We start from the raw sequence: 20,532 nt of genomic DNA, 5'->3' as shown, positions 1-20,532 counted from the left end.
TAGATTCACAAGATTACATAGAGTCCATCAGCCTTTAGTCATTGTACACATAACATATCTAAGTTATCATTAAATAATGTGTTTATCTTTAGTCTATATACCAATAAAATGAGACAGGTTAAATTTGTGATCAATCCTATCTGTGTGCAGAGCTGAAGTGGTTTGCATGAGTTTAGATGCATTTTTTTTGGTACTTTGGATACTTTGTAAATAAAATATAGATTTCCAGAACTTTATTGGAGATAAACAGATTTATTTTTAACCACCTTAAACAAATTATATCTTACATATTACAGGTATTAAGTAAATGTTTGAATTGAATTTTTTTTTCCATTTTTTTGGCAAGGCAGACGGGGTTAAGTGGCTTGCCCAAGGCCACACAGCTAGGGAATTATTAAGTGTCTGAGACCGGATTTGAACCCAGGTACTCCTGACTCCAGGGCCGGTGCTTTATCCACTGCGCCACCTAGCCGCCCCTTGAATTGAATTTTAAAAATTAAATTTATATCCTCAATTCATCTTCAGATTCTGCCTTCTTTTGATTTTATGTCCTTTTAGGTTATTCAGATGTCAGGCATTTGTTTTTTTAATTCCCCACCACTCTATAGTGAGATATTTGTGTATACCCAGAATAGTCTGAGACATTATAAAGAGTGCTTTTCTTTCTAATTTCCATACCAGAGGAAATAGACCAATGTTTTATAAAGCTACCAATGTTTCATAAAACTCAAGAATATCCCAAACTTTTAAACTTCCTTGTCATTTTTTTTACTCGTTGATATACCTTTCTCTTCTTCCCACCAGTAACAGTTACTAAGACCTATGTATGTTTCCTCCAAAATATCTCTCCCATTCAAGTGTTTCACAAACAGTTAGGTGGTACAGGCCTGGAGTCAGGACCACCTGAGTTCTAATTCAGTCCAACATTTACCATGTGACCCTCTGCCAAGTCATTTGGCCTCTGTTTGCCTCTGTGACACTCCCTACCTCACAGGGATATTGGGAAGATTAAATGAGAATGTATTTGTAAAGTACACTTCACAATGCCCTGACCCTCAGTAAGCTTAATAAATAATGCATCTTTTCCCTTCCTCTCTAGTTTCATTTCAGTTCTACAAAAATTTATAGTTTATTCAAAATTAAAAGAGAAATTTTCTCTTTCCATTCCTAAAGCTATTCTTCACTTCTTAAAATATAATTCGAATCATGTCACCTATTTCCTCAAATACAACACCTTCAACAACTTTCATACTGTTTAAAGTTTAAGTTCCTTCACTTAGTTTTCAAGCATCTCAATAACAGACATATCAGTCTTTCTAATTTTATCCCCTTCCATTCCTTTGTAATCTACTGCCAAAATGAATGGTAGAGCATATTCTACATATTACCTTGTACTTTCCTGGCCCTGGACTTCTCTCTCTTGAGTGTCCTCTCTTAGCACTCTGCACAGTTCAGCTCAAATGCTGTCTTTTCTTAGACTCCCGCCCTGATACTAAGGAGTTGGGATTTTTTCCCCCTTCTCTGAACTATTAAGTTTTTTAAATTCCCCGCAGCTAAGTTCTTCATTGCATATAAAGTCAGTTCCAGGTCTGGGCCATGAGTAAGCTCATTTTACCTCATAGAAGCCAATGATTTCCTTTGTTGTCTGGTCTTCCTAGCTCCTCACTGCTGTTTATACCCTCTTTCCTCAGTTTAAGTCCCTGCCTCTCATGGTGCTCCATGACTATACAGTAGTGGAAAGGAATGGTGGTGCAAATCCTTTTTTTCTCCTCCCCTGCTTTTCCCATGAAATTTTATTTTTTCACCCAGAGTTAATTCTATCTTTTCATTCTTGAGTCTTCCAACTAAAATTAATGTTTTCAGTAAAGTTATGAGGACTTATTTTTGATGAGTTTTTAATCTGTAGGGTAATGATATAACCTTAGGGTTAGAGCTCACAGGATGAATTATCTCATCAAGCTAGGGATCTCATTTCCTTTTGTTTACTGACAGATGAATGTTATGTGTTATATGAGTATCTTCTATCCTGTACAGGTCTGTACAAAATGTCTTTCATGTTACTAAAACTTATGTGGCAACTGGAGTTATATCCTAATTAAAAATGTACCTTGGATTGATTTTGTCATACTAATTGTTCATAATCAATAAGTTTGAGCATAATGTGTTTGTGCTTTCAATGTAAACTTTTAGAGCATCTTAAGCTACATTTTAGTAATATATTTTTGTTTTTAGATCATATGGGGAATATTTTTCATCCTTGTGGCACTGCTGTTCACAGTTTCTCTCTTCTTGTCAAAGTAAGTGCATTTCAGTGTAGTTTTCCTAAATCAGTTACACAAATCATATAATATTATACCTTTTCCTTGCTGAAATCCATTAGTATAATCTATTCATCTTAAGTTGCCTATCATATTTGAAATGTTTTAGTGTTAACTCTTATAAAGGATAACTAGCTGTGTTCCTGTAAAGAACAGTATTTCTTTATCATATCTCAGTTGAATCAATTGACGTAGTTCTATAAAACATTTCAATGAAGTTCAGTTTTCTGAATGTATATTTCTACTACCAGTTTGCATTGTTTGTTATAATCATTTTTCTTTTTCATCAGATATGCAATGTTTAAAAATTCAGTCCTTAATTTTTTTTTAAACTTTAGCCTTGACAAAGCTCTTCATTCAGCTGGAATTGATTCTGGATTCATAATTTTTGGAACCAACCTGACTAACCCATTGAATATGCTTTTGCCTATACTACAGACGGTAAGTAATAGGATAATAATTGCAATGATGATAATTACAACAATAATAAATTTATACTGAACTCAGTCCCACCTAAAATTTTATTTTTTAAATTAAGCACAGATTTAATTTCTTAACTGCCTCATATAGAAGATATCTGAATGTTTTGAGATGAGTAGCAAAGGGGAACTCTTGACAAATGCCTTCAATTTTTTCAATAAATTATTACAGTATCCTTTATTGAAGAAAGGTGTGCTACAACAACCTTGAGCAGAAATGGAGTTTGAAAAAGACAAACTATCAAACCAGACTACTAAATTTATCTAAATGAAAGTAAATATAACTTAAATGAATTAAAGTCTTAGGTATTCACACTATTAAAATGTCTGTCTTCATAATGCAATATATATGAACTTTATGACCTCGATTTTGACTGCTTAGAAATTCTTTTGCTTTTGCTTCTGATTGTTAACTGTGTTGCAGATGTGTCAATGATAATATACCATTGGCCTCTAAAGCATTAATAAAAATTCCCTATTTTTAAACTTTTTTAAATCTTTCAAATGGGAATAAAAATAATTTCAGTTACTAATTGAAATTAGAATGAATTATGAATACATAGATGTTTTCTAAAATTTTAGATCTAATTGAATCACTAAACATTTGAAAATTGTTACTCATCAAATGAAATATTATTTATAAAATGCAAATTTCATAAGCATAACTTAAGTATCATCATATCAAGTTGACATTACTACTTCTTAATAAGTCATAATCACATCTTTTTTTCTTTACAAATTAAGACCTTGTTAATGTGGCTGTCATTTCCTGAATGGAAGCATACCATTTTTTGAAGATATTTTCTATGGAAACTAAATATCCATTAGCAGTTTTAGAAACCAGTGTTACCCAGTTGACAGTGTTGCTAAGAAACTTTTAAGAATTGTGACATTGCTTAACACTTCATAGCACATATACCAGTTGTATTGTTCACATTATAATATTTTAGCCAAGAAATAACAATTTGTGATATAACGGGTTAAATTTGCTTTGGATGGCAATATGATTTTTTTTAATTTGTAAGCAACCTCTATGTTGATTAATTTCTTAGTGTCTGTTATTTTTAAATTATATATCTTTTTCCCCCTACACTATTTCTTAAACATACAGGTAACTCACTTAAATCCTAAGAGAATTATGCATTTTCCTTGATATTGATTTTGAATGAGACTGTTTATGTCAGTTATTAAATATTTATAAATATTAATTTATTCCAAAGCATTGCTTAAAACAAGTTCTTTTTAATTAGGCAATCTATTTTTCTCTTCTTCTGGTTTGGTCATAGTAGCCCTAGAATTTTTGGAATTGGATATTTTTGACATTTGCTTAAATTAAAATTAGCTATCTTAGGCAGATTTTTATATTGTACCACACTGACAGTTTATAGCTACTTGAATTTTTCTGTTTCAGGTTTTCCCACTTGATTATCTTCTTATAACAACTATAATTATGTACTTTATTTTCACTTCAATGGCGGGGATTCGGAATATTGGCATATGGTTCTTTTGGATCAGAGTAAGTAATAAAAATATATACTACTGAAAAACCAACCTTTTAGCTCTTTGGGGCCACATCACCCAATAAAAACTTGTCAAGACCTGCACATAGAACTTAATTTTTCTTTATGACTTCAATGTAACTTGTAGTACCAATAAGTATAATAATAAAATGTAGTAATATAATAAAATATAATAATAAAATAATGAATAGAAAAATAAAACATTTATTTTTTAAACAAAAAAAGTTAAGAATATGCCTTTTTTAATGTGAAAGCTGTGCCTGCTTTTTAAAGTCAGTGCACCTATATCTGGTTTGATGGAGATTGTAGCAATATGAAGGATATTTTCAAGATGCTTTTGTGAAATCTTTGTTCTATTTTTACTTTTTGGTATACCTCATATGGGAAAAAAGTTGCTCCCAAATAAATTTACTCCCCAAAAGAGACATCATGAACAGGTTATGTTTGTGAAATGCAAATTGTTTTTCTATAGACAGGTAAAACTTTTAAAAGTCCAATAAAGACACTTGAATAAATTTTTCATTAAATTGCATATCGTATCTGATTGCAATTCTATACATTCTGTTTGCAGGTTTTCAGGCAATATGTTCATCTTAACTGAGAACAGAATAGCAAATATATTTAAATGCCTTTGGTGTTTTCTAAAATCTTGAAACCTATTCTCATAATTCTGTGACAAAATAGCAATTAATGCAACATTCAATAAAATTGTCTTTTGCTATTACAATGACTCATGTAATGTTTTAAAATAAAGATCCTAGTTCCCATAGGCATGTTTTTTGTAAAAAAAAAAAAAAAATAAAACAAAACAAAAAAACTGCAGTGGTCTGTGATTCCACACAGCGTTGGTTACATGAAAAAGTTGAACCATCCTAGTTAAGGATTAAACTGATCTGTGATGTGGCAATGCTAGTGCATGTGCTCAACCCTTCCTTCATTTTCCAGTTAAGTGACGTGGGGCTTCATGAATGGACATTGAGAGCCATATTGGACACATCTGATCTACTACCAAGCTATGTTATTTGTTTTGTGAGAGTAAAGAGAATAATTTCACAAAAGTTATTAAAAATGATTGGTGATTAATTTTTCATTAGCTATTTAAATTATAAATTTATATTCTAGAAGTCATTCTCTATAATATTGACTTGATAACATTCAGTATACACTGAAGTTTAAAAGATAGCATTTAATCTAAGAGCTATACAGTATATTTTTATGCTAGAGAAAGAAAGTTACTAAGTTTTATTATGTTTTGTTTTAACCCAAATTAAATTTTATATTTAAGATAAACTCATGAAGATACTGTCTGAACTTGGGAATTTGTTCAATAAAAATCTATCTCCTTGATGCTGTTTTTACACACACACACACACACACACACACACAAACACACACACAAATCAGTATGAAAAGCTTTTTGAAAAATCAAACAATATAATGTTGGATTTGATGTCAAAGTATATGGGCCATATTTTTAACATTTCCAATGACTTGAAACTGATTGATTCCCTTTTGTTTCACTTTTTCTTATGTTGGCTTGTCCATATTTAGAAAGAATGTAAAAATATCTATTTCAGACGTTGTCGAAGCCAATTGTTATAACAGTTTACCTAAAAGTTTCATAAAGGTATGTCATGAATTCAAGTGTCTTTCAGTTGACTTCATGTGACTTCATTTTTTAACTTAAATATATTTAAAATTTTAATACAAAATCATCCTAATTATTTCAGATAAAACTAAATGTAATTCTTATTGGTGTAATATTTCATCAACTCATTATGTTTACATAAACAGAGATGCTCCAGAAATATATCTCCTCTCAGAAAGCATGTTTTTCAATACATATAATAAAGAACACAGGTTTATAAAAGAAACCAGTTATATTGGAATGGATATCCATTTTTTAAAAGAAAAAAATAATTGACACCACTGCTCTACAAGTTAATACAAAAATATTAACTGTGTTCATTAATGTTTTAATGTATAGATTTTTGATTTTTTTAAATTGCTAGTTTTTAATTCTTTTTTTGACTTAGCTGCTTTTAAATAACTATTGTCTTTAAGCAAATAAGCTAGATTGACTTTAAAAACTCTATAAGGAAAGAACTATTTTTAAATCACATTTATGACCACTAGCAATGATTAAGAGCTTTTAGACTTTATTTTAGAAAAGATTGATTATAAAAGCATAGAAGTATTTTAATATTCTATTTGAAACTGTATTGCTGTTGTATTGATACTATACTTTTTTTTCCCAGCTGTACAAGATCAGAAGAGGTAGAACCAGACCTCAAGCACTCTTATTTCTCTGCATGATACTTCTGCTGATTGTTCTTCACACTAGCTATATGATTTATAGTCTTGCCCCACAGTATGTTATGTATGGAAGCCAAAAATATTTAATAGAGGTAAGCACTATATGTTGGAAGATATTTTCATCTGTATTTTGCTTGAATCTTAGCATTGGATCAGATTATAGAGGCCATATAGTGACTAGCCACATGATAACCTGTTTTATACTTTAGAACACTATCATGACCTCCCTTTTCCTATTTGTTTTCTTGTCTTTTGCACCTAAGCATTCACAATTTCTTCAACTGATCTTTGTGCTGCATAACTCTTTGTCCCTTTTGCTGTCCTGGTGATCCCCAGCTCTTATTGGTAATCTCTCTGCAGTATGATAGCGCCCAGTAGTAGAAATAATTCCACATATTATCTGACCATGGCATAAGTACAGTGGAACTATTAAATTATTTTCTTTGGATATTATACCTCTGTTACAGCAACCTGAAGCAAAAGCATTTTTTTCTACTATGTAGCACTTCCTTGTTGAGTTAAATTTCTAGTCCGCCAAAATCTGTATTCCTTTATCACATGAATTTGCTGCCTAGTCAAGTCTCCTACATTCTGTGTTTGGATAACTGATGTTGTGATCCATGTTATAGGACCTTACTTTTATCCTTCTTAATTTTCCTCTTTTTAATAACATCACCCCACTCTTCCATCCTTTGAAGATTTTTTTAACCTAATTTATAAATTAATAACAATTATCGAGAGACTAGATGTATTTTAATGTATATTTGACTTGAGATTTCAGTTTCATCAGCTTAGTATTTCTTAAGCTACTTTTTAGTTCATATAATATCATGTTTTTATTTTTCATTTTTATTTTAAAATCCTTTTCAGAATTATGCATTAAATTTCATTATAGTTTTCTTAAATGGATGCTATGGTACTCAGCTATTCCATTTTAGCTCAGAATTTTATTAAAACTCCTAATATTCCAACTGGATGAAATACATGACTAATAATATGAATTGCCAAAAGAAAATGGTTTAGGAAATTGTTATGTCAGTCCCATAGGTCTTGACCCCATAGGGGCCTCCTTTATTAATTCTGCTATTTGAATTACATTTATTTTCCAGGAGCATAGAAGAAGATTTTCTTACAGTTCTGTTCTAATTAGGAAAGATAAGACCACTCACCATGTTATGTCCTTTTTTCTAATTTGTTTTCCCTCTTCTGTTCTATCTTATGTACTACTTCCAAAATAATCTTTCTAAAATAACTTCATCATGTCTTTTCCCCTCTCATAAAACTCCTATCGGCTACCTTTTACTTACAGAGGTTAGCTTTCTTTTGAGATGAACTTTCAAAGCCTTCATTAATCTGGCCTTATTCTGTCTCGTCGGTCTTTTTGCCTTCACAAATATATATTATTTTTACACATGTAAATCTTTTGATTATTTTCTCTTTTCTGAGACATTTTTGCCTTTTTCTTCTGACTATTCAAATCAATCAAATTTGTTTTGTTCTACTTCACAAAACCTTCTAAGATTAGTATCATTAATTGGTGACTTGGTTCTTGTCCTTTGTTTTCAAAGAAGACCAAAATGACATCATTATGTTTGAGACAAATTATAGTGTGTTTGACTGTGACTGATCAGACCAATATGAGCTCAGAATGCTCTACCACAAGTTGGGCACAAATGGTCCATGTGAACACTTGAGTGATTACTCTGGGTGGTCCTGTGCTGGTGTCTCCCATATTGCACAATCAGTTCTAAATTTCTTAAGAGCTATCTTCATGGGGCAGCTCCCAAATACTGAACAAGTTCTGGCAGTTTGAGTGTCAACCCTCATTGTCAATATGTACCTCCCTAGAAAGAACACTGCCAAGATAAGTGAACTTGTCCACAGAAATCAAAACTTCTCCATTTGCTGTAATCGATGGTTCTACATATGAATGGTGTTGTGCTAGCCAATGTGGTACCTGTGTGTTCTTGGTGTTAATTGTTAGACCAAAATTAACACAAGTAGCAAAGAATCTATTCATACTTTGTTGCATCTCAACTTCAGAGGGTGCATTGAGGGTACATCATCTGCAAAGAGAAGATCACGCACCAACACTACCTCCACTTTGGTCTTGGCTTGTAGCCTTTTCAAGGTGAAGAATTTGCCATCACCATAGTATTTGACCTTGAGGCCATGTTCATCCTCAGTGAAGGTATTTAATAAAATGGCTGAAAATATCACACTAAAAAGTATGGGAGCAAGGACATATCCTTGTTTCATTCCATTGGTGACTAGGAAATCTTGAAAACATCATCCACTATCCAGAGCCAGGGTATACACACTGTCATGGAATTAATGCACAATACTGATATACTTCTCTGAGAAAACAGATTTTTGGCATAATTTTCAATAAGCTTTCATGAATAACGATATAAAAGACCTTGGTCAGATCTACAAATGTACAGACCTTTGTTCTGTTCCTGGACTTGTTGAGCAGCAAACACCACATCGAGTATTCCTCTACCCTTTCTGAAGCCAGTCTGGCTCTCAGGAAGGTGACCATCTTCCAGGTGAAGGATCAGCCTATTGAGGACTCTGGCAAGAATCTTAATAGCAATGACTGAAAGAGAAATACCCTTGTGATTGTCACAGCATGACCTATTCCTTTACCTTTTTACATATGTACAATGGAGGCATCTTTGAATTTTGAGGGGATAACCTCTTCATGCCATAAAATCTGGAAAATTTCAATCAACTTTTGGATGAGCAGTGGATCTGCACCTTGTATATCTCAGCTAGAATAGAATTAACACCATGTGCTTTGCCCCTTAAACCTAATGGCATTCAAAACTCCTTCAGTTGGGTCTGATTGACTTCACCTTGAGGAAAATGATCAGTGGCTTCTGCATTGATTGACAATGGTCTGATAAGAACACCATGGGAGTGTCTCTCTATCCATCAGTACCTGAGGAGTCAAGAGGCACCATAGGTCTTTGGCCCATAGATTACCTTCAGAGCATCACAAAAGCACTTTTGATTTGTTAGCATCTGCATAAAACTGAATTTTTATCTGCCCTCTTGTATCTCTCTAAGCTTCACTTGCAATTTACCTTTGATGTAATTAAACGCTGCCTTAGAAATGGATGAACTCTCCTGCTACAAAACCCTGTTGAGTTCTCATTTTTCATTTATCAGCTTCTGTATTTCCCCATCATTTTCATCAAACTAGTAGGTGTTTGTGAGTGTTGTGGCCCAGATGAACAAATGCAGCACTATACACCAGATTTCTGAAAGCTGCCCACTGCTTTTCTGTTTCATTGTTGACAACTGTGTGCTGGCTCATTTTTTTCCCTCCAAGTTGGCAACAAACTGTTTCTACTTAGAGACTAATTTCTTTTTTTCATATGATTATATTTAGTTTTAATTTCTTTGTTTTAAAATCACCTGTTTAATATCCTTTTTTAAAAAAATTTATTTTCATCCATATATACATGCATATTTCAAAGTTATAAATTTTCCCTCCAGCCTCCCTTCCCACCCCCCTCCCCCCAGCAGGGAACAGTCAGGTTAACATTTTAGATACATATTTTGATAAACATGTTTACAAATTAATAATTTTCAGGATGAGGAATTAGGATTAAGGGAAAGAGATACATACATGAGAGATAATTTTTATAGTGTTTATAAGCTATGGAAGGGGTGTGTGGGTGTGGGTGTGTGGGTGTGTATTTTGTTTTTCTTCTTCTGAATGGGGGTAATATAGCCCATAGCAGTTGTCCTAGCTCTCTGGATTGCTGAGAGGAGTTGCTGCCATCAAGATTGTTCTTCTACAGTGTTGTTGTTATTGTGTACATTGTTCTTTTGGTTCTACTCCCTTTCCTCAGCATCCAATCTCATAAGTCATTCCATGCTTCTCTAGAGTTAAACCATTTATGGTTTCTTAGGCCACTGTAATATTCCATAGAATTTATATACCATAACTTATTTAGCCATTCCCCAATTGATGGGCATCCCCTCAATTTCCAATTCTTTGCCACTACAAAAAGAGCTGCTATGAATACTTCGGAAAATGTAGCACTTTTCTCATTTTTTATAATTTCTTCTGGTTATAGACCTAGAATTAGAATTGCTAGGTCAAAGGGTATGAACAGTTTTATTACTCTTTGGGCATAGTTCCCTATTGCGCTCCAGAAATGTTGGATCTGTTCACAACTCCACCAGCAATGCATCAATGTCCTAATCCTCCTACAACCTCTCCAATATTGATCATCTTCCCTTTTTCTTCATCTTGGCTAATCTGATAGGTGTAAAATGATACCTCATTGTTGTTTTAATTCACATTGCTCTAATCAATAATGATTTGGAGCATTTTTTCAGATGATTCTGTATAGGTTTAATTTCTTCATTTGAGAACTGTTCATATCCTTTCACCATTTATCCGTTGGGGAATGACTTGTGATCTGATAATTTAATCCAAGACCTTTATCAGAACTCCAAATTGTGAAGATTGTTTCCCAGCTTTCTGCTTTTCTTCTAATTTTGGCAGCATTGATTTTATCAGTGCAAAAACTTTTTAATTTAATATAGTCAAAATTATTCCTTTTGCAGTCTATAATGTGCTCTAACTCTTGTTTGGTCCCCTTTCCATAAATCAGATAGATTGTTTTTTGATTATGGTATCGCTCTTCATGTCTAAATCCTGTACATATTTTGACCCTATTTTGGTATAGGGCATGAGATATGGATCTGTGCCTAGTTTTTGCCATACTATTTTTCCAGTTTTCCCAACAATTTTTGTCAGATAGTGAGTTCTTATCCCAGAAGCTGATGTCTTTGGGTGTGTTGAATAGTAGCTTGCTGTAGTCATTTACTGCAGTTTCTTTTGAATCTGTCCTAATCCACTGATCCATTACTCTATTTCTTAACCAGTACCAGGCAGTTTTGATGACTGCTACTTTATAGTATTATTTTAGATCTGGTAAGACCTAGGTCACCTTCCTTTACACTTCTCCCACCCCCATCATTTCCCTTGCTATTCTTGCCATTTTGTTGATCCAGATGACTTTTGTTACTAATTTTTCCAACAGTAAAGTAGTTATTTGGTAATTTCATTGTTATGGCACTGAATAAGTAATTATTAGCTTGACCCAACCAGAAGCATTTGACATTTTTCCAATTATTTAGATCTGACTTTATATGGATGAGGAGTTCTTTATAATTGTGCTCATACAGTTTCTGGGTTTGTCTTGGGAAGTCAATTCCCAAGTATTTAATGTGGTCTGTAGTTATTTTAAATGAAATTTCTCTTTGTATCTCTTGCTCCTTGGCTTTGTTGTTCATATATATAGAAATGTTGATAATTTATGTGGATTTATTTTATATCCTGCTACTTTGCTGAATTTAATTGTTTCAAGGAGTTTTTCAGATGATTTTCTCAGGTTCTCCAGGTATATTATCATATCATCTGCAAAGAGTGAACACTTTGCTTCCTCATTGCCAATTCTGATCCCTTCAATTCCTTTTTCTTCTCTTATTGCTAAAGCTAGCATTTCTAATACTATATTGAATAGTAATGGTGATAATGGACATCCTTGTTTCACCCCTGATTTTATTGGAAATGCTCCGAGTTTATTCCCATTACATATAATATTTGTTTATGGTTTTAGATAAATACTATTTATTATTTTAAGGAAAACTCCATTTATTCCTAAAGTTTCTATTGTTTTTAGTATGAATGGATGTTGTATTTCATCAAAGACTTTTTCAGCATCTATTGAGACAATCCTTTGATTTCTATTGGTTTGCTATTGATATGTTCAATTATATTGAGTGTTTTTCTAATATTGAACCATCCTTGCCTACCTGGTATAAATCCTACCTGATGACAATGTATTAACCAAGTAATAACTTGCTGTAATCTCATTGCTAAAAATTGTATTTAAAATTTTTGCATCAATATTCATTTGGGAGATTGGTCTATAATTTTCTTTGTCTGTTTTGCTTCTTCTTGGTTTAGGTTATCAACACCATGTTGGTGTAATAAAAGGAGTTTGGTAGAACTCCTTCCTCTACTGTTTTTTAAAATAATTATTCCTTAAATGTTTGGTAGAATTCACTTGTAAATCCAACTGGACCTGGAGACTTTTTCTTAGGAGTTTATTGATGATTTTTAAAAATTTTTTTTTCTGAAATGGGTTTTTTAAAAGTATTTTGATTCATTTTCTGTTAATCTGGACAGTGTATTTTTGAAAATATTCGTCCATTTCACTCCAGTTATCCAATTTATTGGTATACAATTCAGCAAAGTAGCTCTGCATTATCCCTTTAATTTCCTCTTCATTGATGGTTAGTTTACCCTTTTCAGTTTTGATACTGGTAATTTGATACTTTCTTTTTTTAAAAATCAGATTAGCCAAAGTTTTATCTTTTTTATTTTTATTAATTTTTTTCATAAAGTCAACTCTTAGTTTTATTTTTTTTAGATCAGTAGTTTTCTTGTTTTCTATTTTATTAATCTCTCCTTTGATTTTCAAAATTTCTAATTTGGTATTTAATTGGGTATCTTTACTTTGTTCTTTTTTCTAGCTTTTTTTAGTTGCATACCCAATTCAATGATCTCTTCTATTATATTCATAAAGGCATTTAGAGATATAAAATTTCCCCTCATTTCTGCCTTGACTGCATCCCATAAATTTTTGGTATGATATCTCATTAGGATCATTTTCTTGAATATAATTATTATTTCTATTATTTGCTGTTTGATCCACCCATCATTTAAAATTAAGTTATTTAGTTTTCAATTAGTTTTTGGTTTATCTTTCCATGACCCTTTATTACATGTAATTTTTATCAATCGTGGTCTGAGAAGTATGTATTTATTATTTCTGCTTTTCTGTATTTGATTATAAGGTTTTTATGCCTAGTACATGGTCAGTTTTAGTATAGATGCCCTGTATTACTGAGAAAAAAGGTATATTTTTTTCTGTCCACATTAACTTTTCTCCAGAGACCTATCATATCTTCAGTTTTCTAAGATTTCTTATTTATTTTGTTTTAGATTTATCTAGTTCTGAGAAAGGGAGGTTAAGGTCTCCCATTATTAAAGTCTTGCTGTCTATGTTTATTTGTAATTCATTCCGCTTTTCTTCTAGGAATTTGGATGCCACCCTACTAGATGTATACATGTTTAGCAATGATATAGCTTCATTACCTATGGTGCCTTTTAAGAAGATGTAATTTCTTTCTTTATCCCTTCTAATGAGATTGATTTGGGGCTTTTCTTTAGATCATGATTGCTGCCCCTGATTTTTTTTTTTTACTTCAGCTGAAGCATAATATATTTTGCTCCATCCTTTTCCCTTTATCCTGTGTATATCTCTCTGCTTCAAATTTATTTCTTATAAACAACGTATTATAGGATTCTGGTTTTTAATCCATTCTTCTATGTGTTTTCATTTTATGGGACAGTTCATCCCATTCACATTTACAGTTAAGATGACTATTTCTGTATTTCTCCTCTTCATGATATCTTTCCCCATTTCTATTATTCTCTTTCCTTTCCTCTTATTCCTCCTCACCAAAGTTTTATTCCCTTTCCCCTTTAACTTTTCTTTTAAAATTTAACTTTCAGTTTTTCACTTATATCTTCACCTTCCCTTTTATCAGTCCTTTCCTCCCTTATCTTTCCCTTTCCCAGTCCCCACCCCCTTCCCTGTAGATTAGAATAGATTTTTAAACCCAAGTGGGAATGTATCTTATTCCCTCCTCTGAGCCAGATCTATTGAATAAAATTTACCCCATGTTGATACCCTCTCTTCTTTCCCACAAAACTTATAAATCTCTGTGCCTCTTCAGCTGGTGTTATTTATCACTCAAGTATTATTAATCAGGTATCATCAATCATGACTTGATTAATTGATTGCTTGATATCAAAATATTGAGCCATTGAAGATTGCTTGATTGTTTGATATGCAGCATTGTCTCAAAGTCCAGAGAGAGAGAGAGAGAGAGAGAGAGAGAGAGAGCTCTCAAAGTACTCTCCCCTCTTCTATCTCATTGGAAGTACACTTTTAATGAATCTTGAATTATATAAAATTATAATTTTTTTACCTTTTCAAGTACCCTCCAAAGACACAGTCCTCCTCATGAGCCAAAGTGTCATCCAAAGTCAAATCATTTCATGAACTATTTGTACCCCTTTCCCCCAAACCTATTTTCTCCCACATTTTACTCCTTCCCTCCACCCTGGGTACTTAACCCCTTGATAAATAAGGGGAGGGTTAAGTCCAACCCTGATTTAATTAACTTTAAGAATCTCAAAGGGCTCTAAGTACTGGGAGGCTCTGAAGTCTCAGTTGAGATTTTACAAATGATTGTAAATTGCTGTCCTAGCAGTTTTTAACACCTTCCTTAGATAAAGTGCTAAGCATAGTAGAATGAAAGTGGGTCAGAGGATAATGAGACACTTAAATTTCAAGGTAATGCCTCTGCTTTTCATCAGACCTTTTTGTCTCAGAGTGATTGTCATCTTAGTCTAATTCAATGGAAAGACAAGACCCAACCACACCCACATTCTCTAAATTCAAAATCTATTTTATTGGTCTCTTTAGTTAGCCTAAGAGAAGTAAAGTTCTCAAGAATTAGAAGTGATATACCTTCCCTTTTTAGGATGTATACAATTTGATGGTCTTGACTAACATTTGTTTTATTTTGTTTTTTTCTTCCCTTTTTCATTCCTTTTTATACAACTCTTTAGTCATTTATTTGACCATTGAATTCTCTGTTCATTTCTTGTCTGTCAGGAAATTCTGGAAGTCCTCCATTTTCCCCTTCAGACTAGTAGATTCTGGGTTGTGATCCCAGGTTCTTTGCTTTCCAATATATAGTATTCCAGTTCCTCCAGTATTCAGTGTTGAGATTGATAAATCCTGTGTGAGTCTGATTGTATTTCCCTTGTATTTAAATTGTTTCTTTTTTGCTGCTTTCAATATTTTCTCCTATATTTGAAAGTTCTGGAATTTGACTGTAACAGCCCTTGAAGTTTTTATTCTGGAGGGGTTCTGTGAATTCTTTCAATAGTTACATTGTCTTCCTTTTCTAACCGATTTGGACAGTTTTCCCTGATAATTTCCTACGTGATGTTTTCTAGTTTCTCTTTTTGATCTAAGCTTTCTAGTAGTCCCATGATGATTCATATCTGTCCTTGATCTATTTTTCAGGTCGTTTATTTTCCCTAAAAGGTACTTTTTGTATTCTTCATTTTTTTTTCAGCCTTTTAATTTTGTTTGATGGAATCTTGTAATGTCGTGGATTCATTGGTTTCTATTTGTTCAATTCTAATTTTTAGGGTTTTATTTCTTTAATTACCTATTATGTTTCTTTTTAACCTCTTTGATGAGCTTTTGGATTTGAGTCCAATTCATAGACTGTTTTGAGACTTCCCCATGAGTGATTTTTCATTGCTTTTTTCTTCCGACATGGCATTGTTATTGTCTGTAAAATCTTACTCAGTTTCACCTACATGTAAAAGAAGTCTTTGTTGAATTTTCAACATTATGGCTATTTATAGCATTATTTCTGAGATACTGGATTTTTGGTATTAACTGAAAGGCAGACAAAATAACTACCTCAGTTGTCAGGAAATTTTTTTTTTTACAAATTGCAATATTATCCATGATTCCACTTCTTCAGAAATGTTGTGGTGGAAAACAAACCTTCTCAAGACATATCATGACTTCTTCAGTGCTGGGAACTCTATCAATGTGATATCTGCCTAATTTAGAATGTTAGATACTTGCCTGGACCATAGAGAGGTTAAGTGATTTGCTCAGAATCACAGAGATCTCAAATATCAAAGGAAGAACTGGAATTCAGCTCTTTTTTGCAGTGATCCTATATCCACCATACCATGATGGCTTACAAGTTGACTAAGTCTCCCAAGGATTATTGGCATCTGAGTTCCCTCTGGATTTCTACTACATGAATCCAGTAGCACATTATATATCAAATACCAGGATTCCTTGAAACCTGGATGACCTCCAGATACTAGTGGCTTCTCCTAGCCAGCTACATATACTTGATAGGGTTTTTTAATGTTATTAATATAAACATTGCAAAGGAATAAATATCTTTAGTCTAGAGTATTTTAAATCTGTTTATTAAAATAGTAATAAATAAATGAACTAAGATTACAGTTATCTTTAATATATTAAGACTAGGAGATACTGATATATTATTGCATGAAGTTTGGAGACTATTGATGAAAGAAGACATTTCCTAACAAGTAGAGCTATATCTAAGTAGGTTGCCACAGGAGGTACAGTGTTCCCTATCACTGAAAGATTTTAAAAAATCTTCTGGCTAACTTAGGGATACTATAGAAAGGATTGGCTGGCTACCTAGGTGTATCCTGGAGAAAAAAATAAAATTTAGATTAATTCTTGTTACTTCTTAGATTCAAAATTATTACCATTCAGAAGCTATTGGACATAACACCTCTCCTGGACTTAGACATTGATATGACCTATTTTATTTTCAACCTTTTTAGTAGATTTGATCTACCATATTCCTTTCTTGAGGATAGTTTCCTTGAATGAACTTAGCCTGTATTATAGGAATTTGATGGTGCTGTTATTAAGAAATGGATTTCATGTCAACTGTATGACATAGTAGAATGAAGCCATGAATATTGTCATTTGTCAAATGTTGCCAGTTTCTAAGATCTTTAATCAGGTCTCTAAATTTAGTAGTAATCAGTGACAAAAGACATATCACAAGAATTACCTCAATTTTTTTTCTTGAAATTGGTGTTAATAAAATCCTTTTAGAAATCTTAATAGATATCATAGTAAATGTGGTCTTTATACAAAATATTCCTAGAACTTTGACATTTTCAGTTCTCTAAATGAATTCTTTCTTTACAACAGATCTATACTTTCTGGTAGATTCTGTTTGCTGTGTATTATCTATCATACTTTGAGATGTACATATTAAGGAGATGACTTATGGGTTGCCATCATCCTCAGTCTTTTCTCTCTATTATCTGTAAATCTTTTCGGGTATGTTTTGTATGTGTGTGTGTATATGTATGTATATATGTATGTATATGAGAATGAAAAGGGGGAGGGAGTGAGGAAGGAAAAGAGAGAGAGAAAGAGGGAGAGAAGGAGATGGACGCAAAAATTTTCCTGTAAATAGAATACCAAGCTAGGTGCTAGGAAGGAGAGAGGGTAATAGGAAAAATAAGGCACATAGAAAGCTATGAAAAGTGTTTTTTTTTTTTTTAAGTATTTTATTTCCAGATGATTTGCTACCTTTTATATATTCAGATCCATTATTTTCCTATAACTAGAGCTGGAGGGTCTCTTAGAAGCCATCTCTGATTTTACAGATAAGAAAACTGAGGCTAAGAGTAGTTAAGTGATTTCACAGAATCACACAGCTAGTAAGTTCAGATTTCAGAAGACGTGATTTTTGTGTCATGGGGAGCAAAAATATGCCAACAATACCCTACTTTGTTGTATCAGATAATTCTAAGGTCAGTCTGTTATGTTTATTGAATCTATGGTAGAAAATATCTTAGCACTCATTCTTCACATTGGATATTTTCAGAGAAAGACAGAGGAGAGAGAGAGAGAGAGAGAGAGAGAGAGAGAGAGAATGAGAATAAAAGTACAAGAAACAAGTTTCTGACTTCTAGAATCTCTCATTTGAATGGGGGAAGAAAACAAAAAATATTAGAAAACCATGGTGAAAGTGAAGATATGTAAATAGCTATTAGGTCTAGAGATAGCTAGGAAGGGATTTACTGTTGTGATCTTCCACAGCAATATCTACCTTGCATTTTTTTTTCTCTTTAGAAATTTTAAAGTTAATTGTTTAGATATGGTTGAATCCTTAGTTACACAGAATCTATTCTTGAATAATACTGAATAACTTTAAAATATTTGACTGAAGGGAGCTGTGTATGGAAAATTGGGGAATTTAGTAGGGACCTAAGACCTATTAACTGATGAGATTGTTTAGCCATTTTTTAATGTAGTTTATGACTCTTCTTTCTAATCTTCTTGATTCATAAGCCTCATTGTCACTCTTCTACTTAAAAACTTTCAGTGTTTCCATATTGCCTAAGAAAATAATATAAATTCCAAAACCTACATTTAGAAATCTCTGAGTCCCAGCTATTTTTCCATCCTCATTTTATATTATGTATTGCAACTCTACATCTTCATTCTACCTAGTTTTCAGACTGGTCATTTTCCCACATCGATGCATTTATACATGAAATATTAAAGCAGAGTGACTAGAGTGTCACCTCTATTAAAAATATAGGAATATTTCAGTTCGGGTCTCATTTCTGACATTTTGGGTTATTCTGGGCAAGTCACTTATTAGTGTCTTGGGCAACATCTCTAAGACTTTGCAGAGAGATTGCCAACATTCATTAGAAAAAGAGCTATGCTATGTTTGCTGTGCTATTCCAAATTCAATCTCTATTCTGATTTAAATATATCATCTTACATATCTGAAGTTGGACTCTTCAATATCTCTGTCTTTTAGAAATTCTTCCTTTAAAAACTAGTTTAAATGCTGTGGCTTCTATTAGATCTTCCTTTTTCCTCTATCTAGGAAAGATTCTTCTTCCCTTAAATCTCTTTTTCCATTGTTTCATTTTTCCAATACAATTGCTGCTTTCTAGTTTTTATTCTAATTATTTTTTCAATTTTAAGTTCCTTGAGATTGTGAAGGTGATTTTTAATTTTTGAATCCTTAGTAGTTAGCACTATGCCTTGCACATAATAGATACTTGATAAATGGTTTAAATTGAATTAATGTCATTTTTAAAAAAAAATATAATGGAATTAGGATCAATATTAGAGCCTATAATTTCAAATTCAGAAAAGTCATTGATCAATGCCTTTTATAAAAAATTATTTTTATTTCTGAATTTTTAAATTCTGAATTTAGCTTTTTATTTTAAATTTAATAAAATGGCCATTTCCTTATAAATTGAACAAAAATATAATTGTCCATGAAACCGTAATTCTCTATTATATACAATTTAATTTTCATTTAAAATATATAGTAAATTTAACATGCAGTTTTAACATTGTTTATGATTTTTTCCCTTCCTTCTAATCTCTGCTGTGCATCTTTTAAAAATGCTTCAGTGACTCTCTTGTCTTTTAAAAAAATTGTTGTTGACTTTTCTGTCTATATTCCCCTCCCCTTCCATCTACTCTCCTGAATTAAAAAATATAAATGAACTATGTCACAAATATTCATAGTAAAGGAAAGAAGTTCCCATATTAGCTATGTTCAAAAATGTATATCCTATTCTATACCTCTTTGTTGGAAGCTAGATAGCTTGCTTCATCCTTAGTCCTTGGAATCTCAGTTTGGTCATTACAGTAGTGGAAGTTCTTGAGTCTTTCAGAGTAATTGGTTTTTATACAATGTTGTTATAAATTGTTCTGGTTCTTCTTGTTTTGCTCTACAATCAGTTTATACAAATCTTCCCAGATTTGCTTGAAGTAGTCTTTTTTTATTTCTTATAACACGTTGGTATTTTATTATGTTCATATACAAAATTTGTTTAGCCATTACCCATTTGAAAGCATCTTTAAATACAGGTTGGAATTATAATTATAGATAAACTATCAACTCTTATTTGAAATGGAATGTCTCCCATTGGACTTCTTCCTTCCCAGGGACCAGTTAGGAAGTAGCTCCTTCTTTCAATAACAGGACATAAGTAAGGAGTTCTATTTAGCTTTTGTAGACCACCCACTGTCCCCCTACCTCCACACTTCATTTCCATGTCAGACACTCATACCTTAATGTAAATCAAAATTAGTAGAATCAGAATCACTTAATTTTAAACTTAAAGATTCATAGGAAGTCTGGTATGCCTTAGCCAAA

At 32.4% G+C, this 20,532-nt stretch overlaps 1 protein-coding gene across 2 annotated transcripts in view; it reads left to right on the top strand.

Annotated features, from left to right (window-relative positions):
* The window catches only part of LMBRD1 (LMBR1 domain containing 1), a 201,901-nt gene that overhangs the window by 134,510 nt on the left and 46,859 nt on the right, over positions 1-20,532 (top strand). For both annotated transcript variants that reach the window (XM_074237297.1, XM_074237298.1), the window contains exons 10-13: positions 2,233-2,297; positions 2,657-2,759; positions 4,209-4,313; positions 6,576-6,725. In XM_074237297.1, the coding sequence (XP_074093398.1) occupies positions 2,233-2,297; positions 2,657-2,759; positions 4,209-4,313; positions 6,576-6,725 (423 nt within the window). The remainder of the gene's footprint in view (positions 1-2,232; positions 2,298-2,656; positions 2,760-4,208; positions 4,314-6,575; positions 6,726-20,532) is intronic.

This window comes from Macrotis lagotis, chromosome 5 (genome assembly GCF_037893015.1).
Source record: "Macrotis lagotis isolate mMagLag1 chromosome 5, bilby.v1.9.chrom.fasta, whole genome shotgun sequence".
Lineage (NCBI taxonomy): Eukaryota > Metazoa > Chordata > Mammalia > Peramelemorphia > Peramelidae > Macrotis > Macrotis lagotis.
Note: the sequence above shows the minus strand (reverse complement) of the source record. Positions and strands in the feature narration are given on the sequence as shown.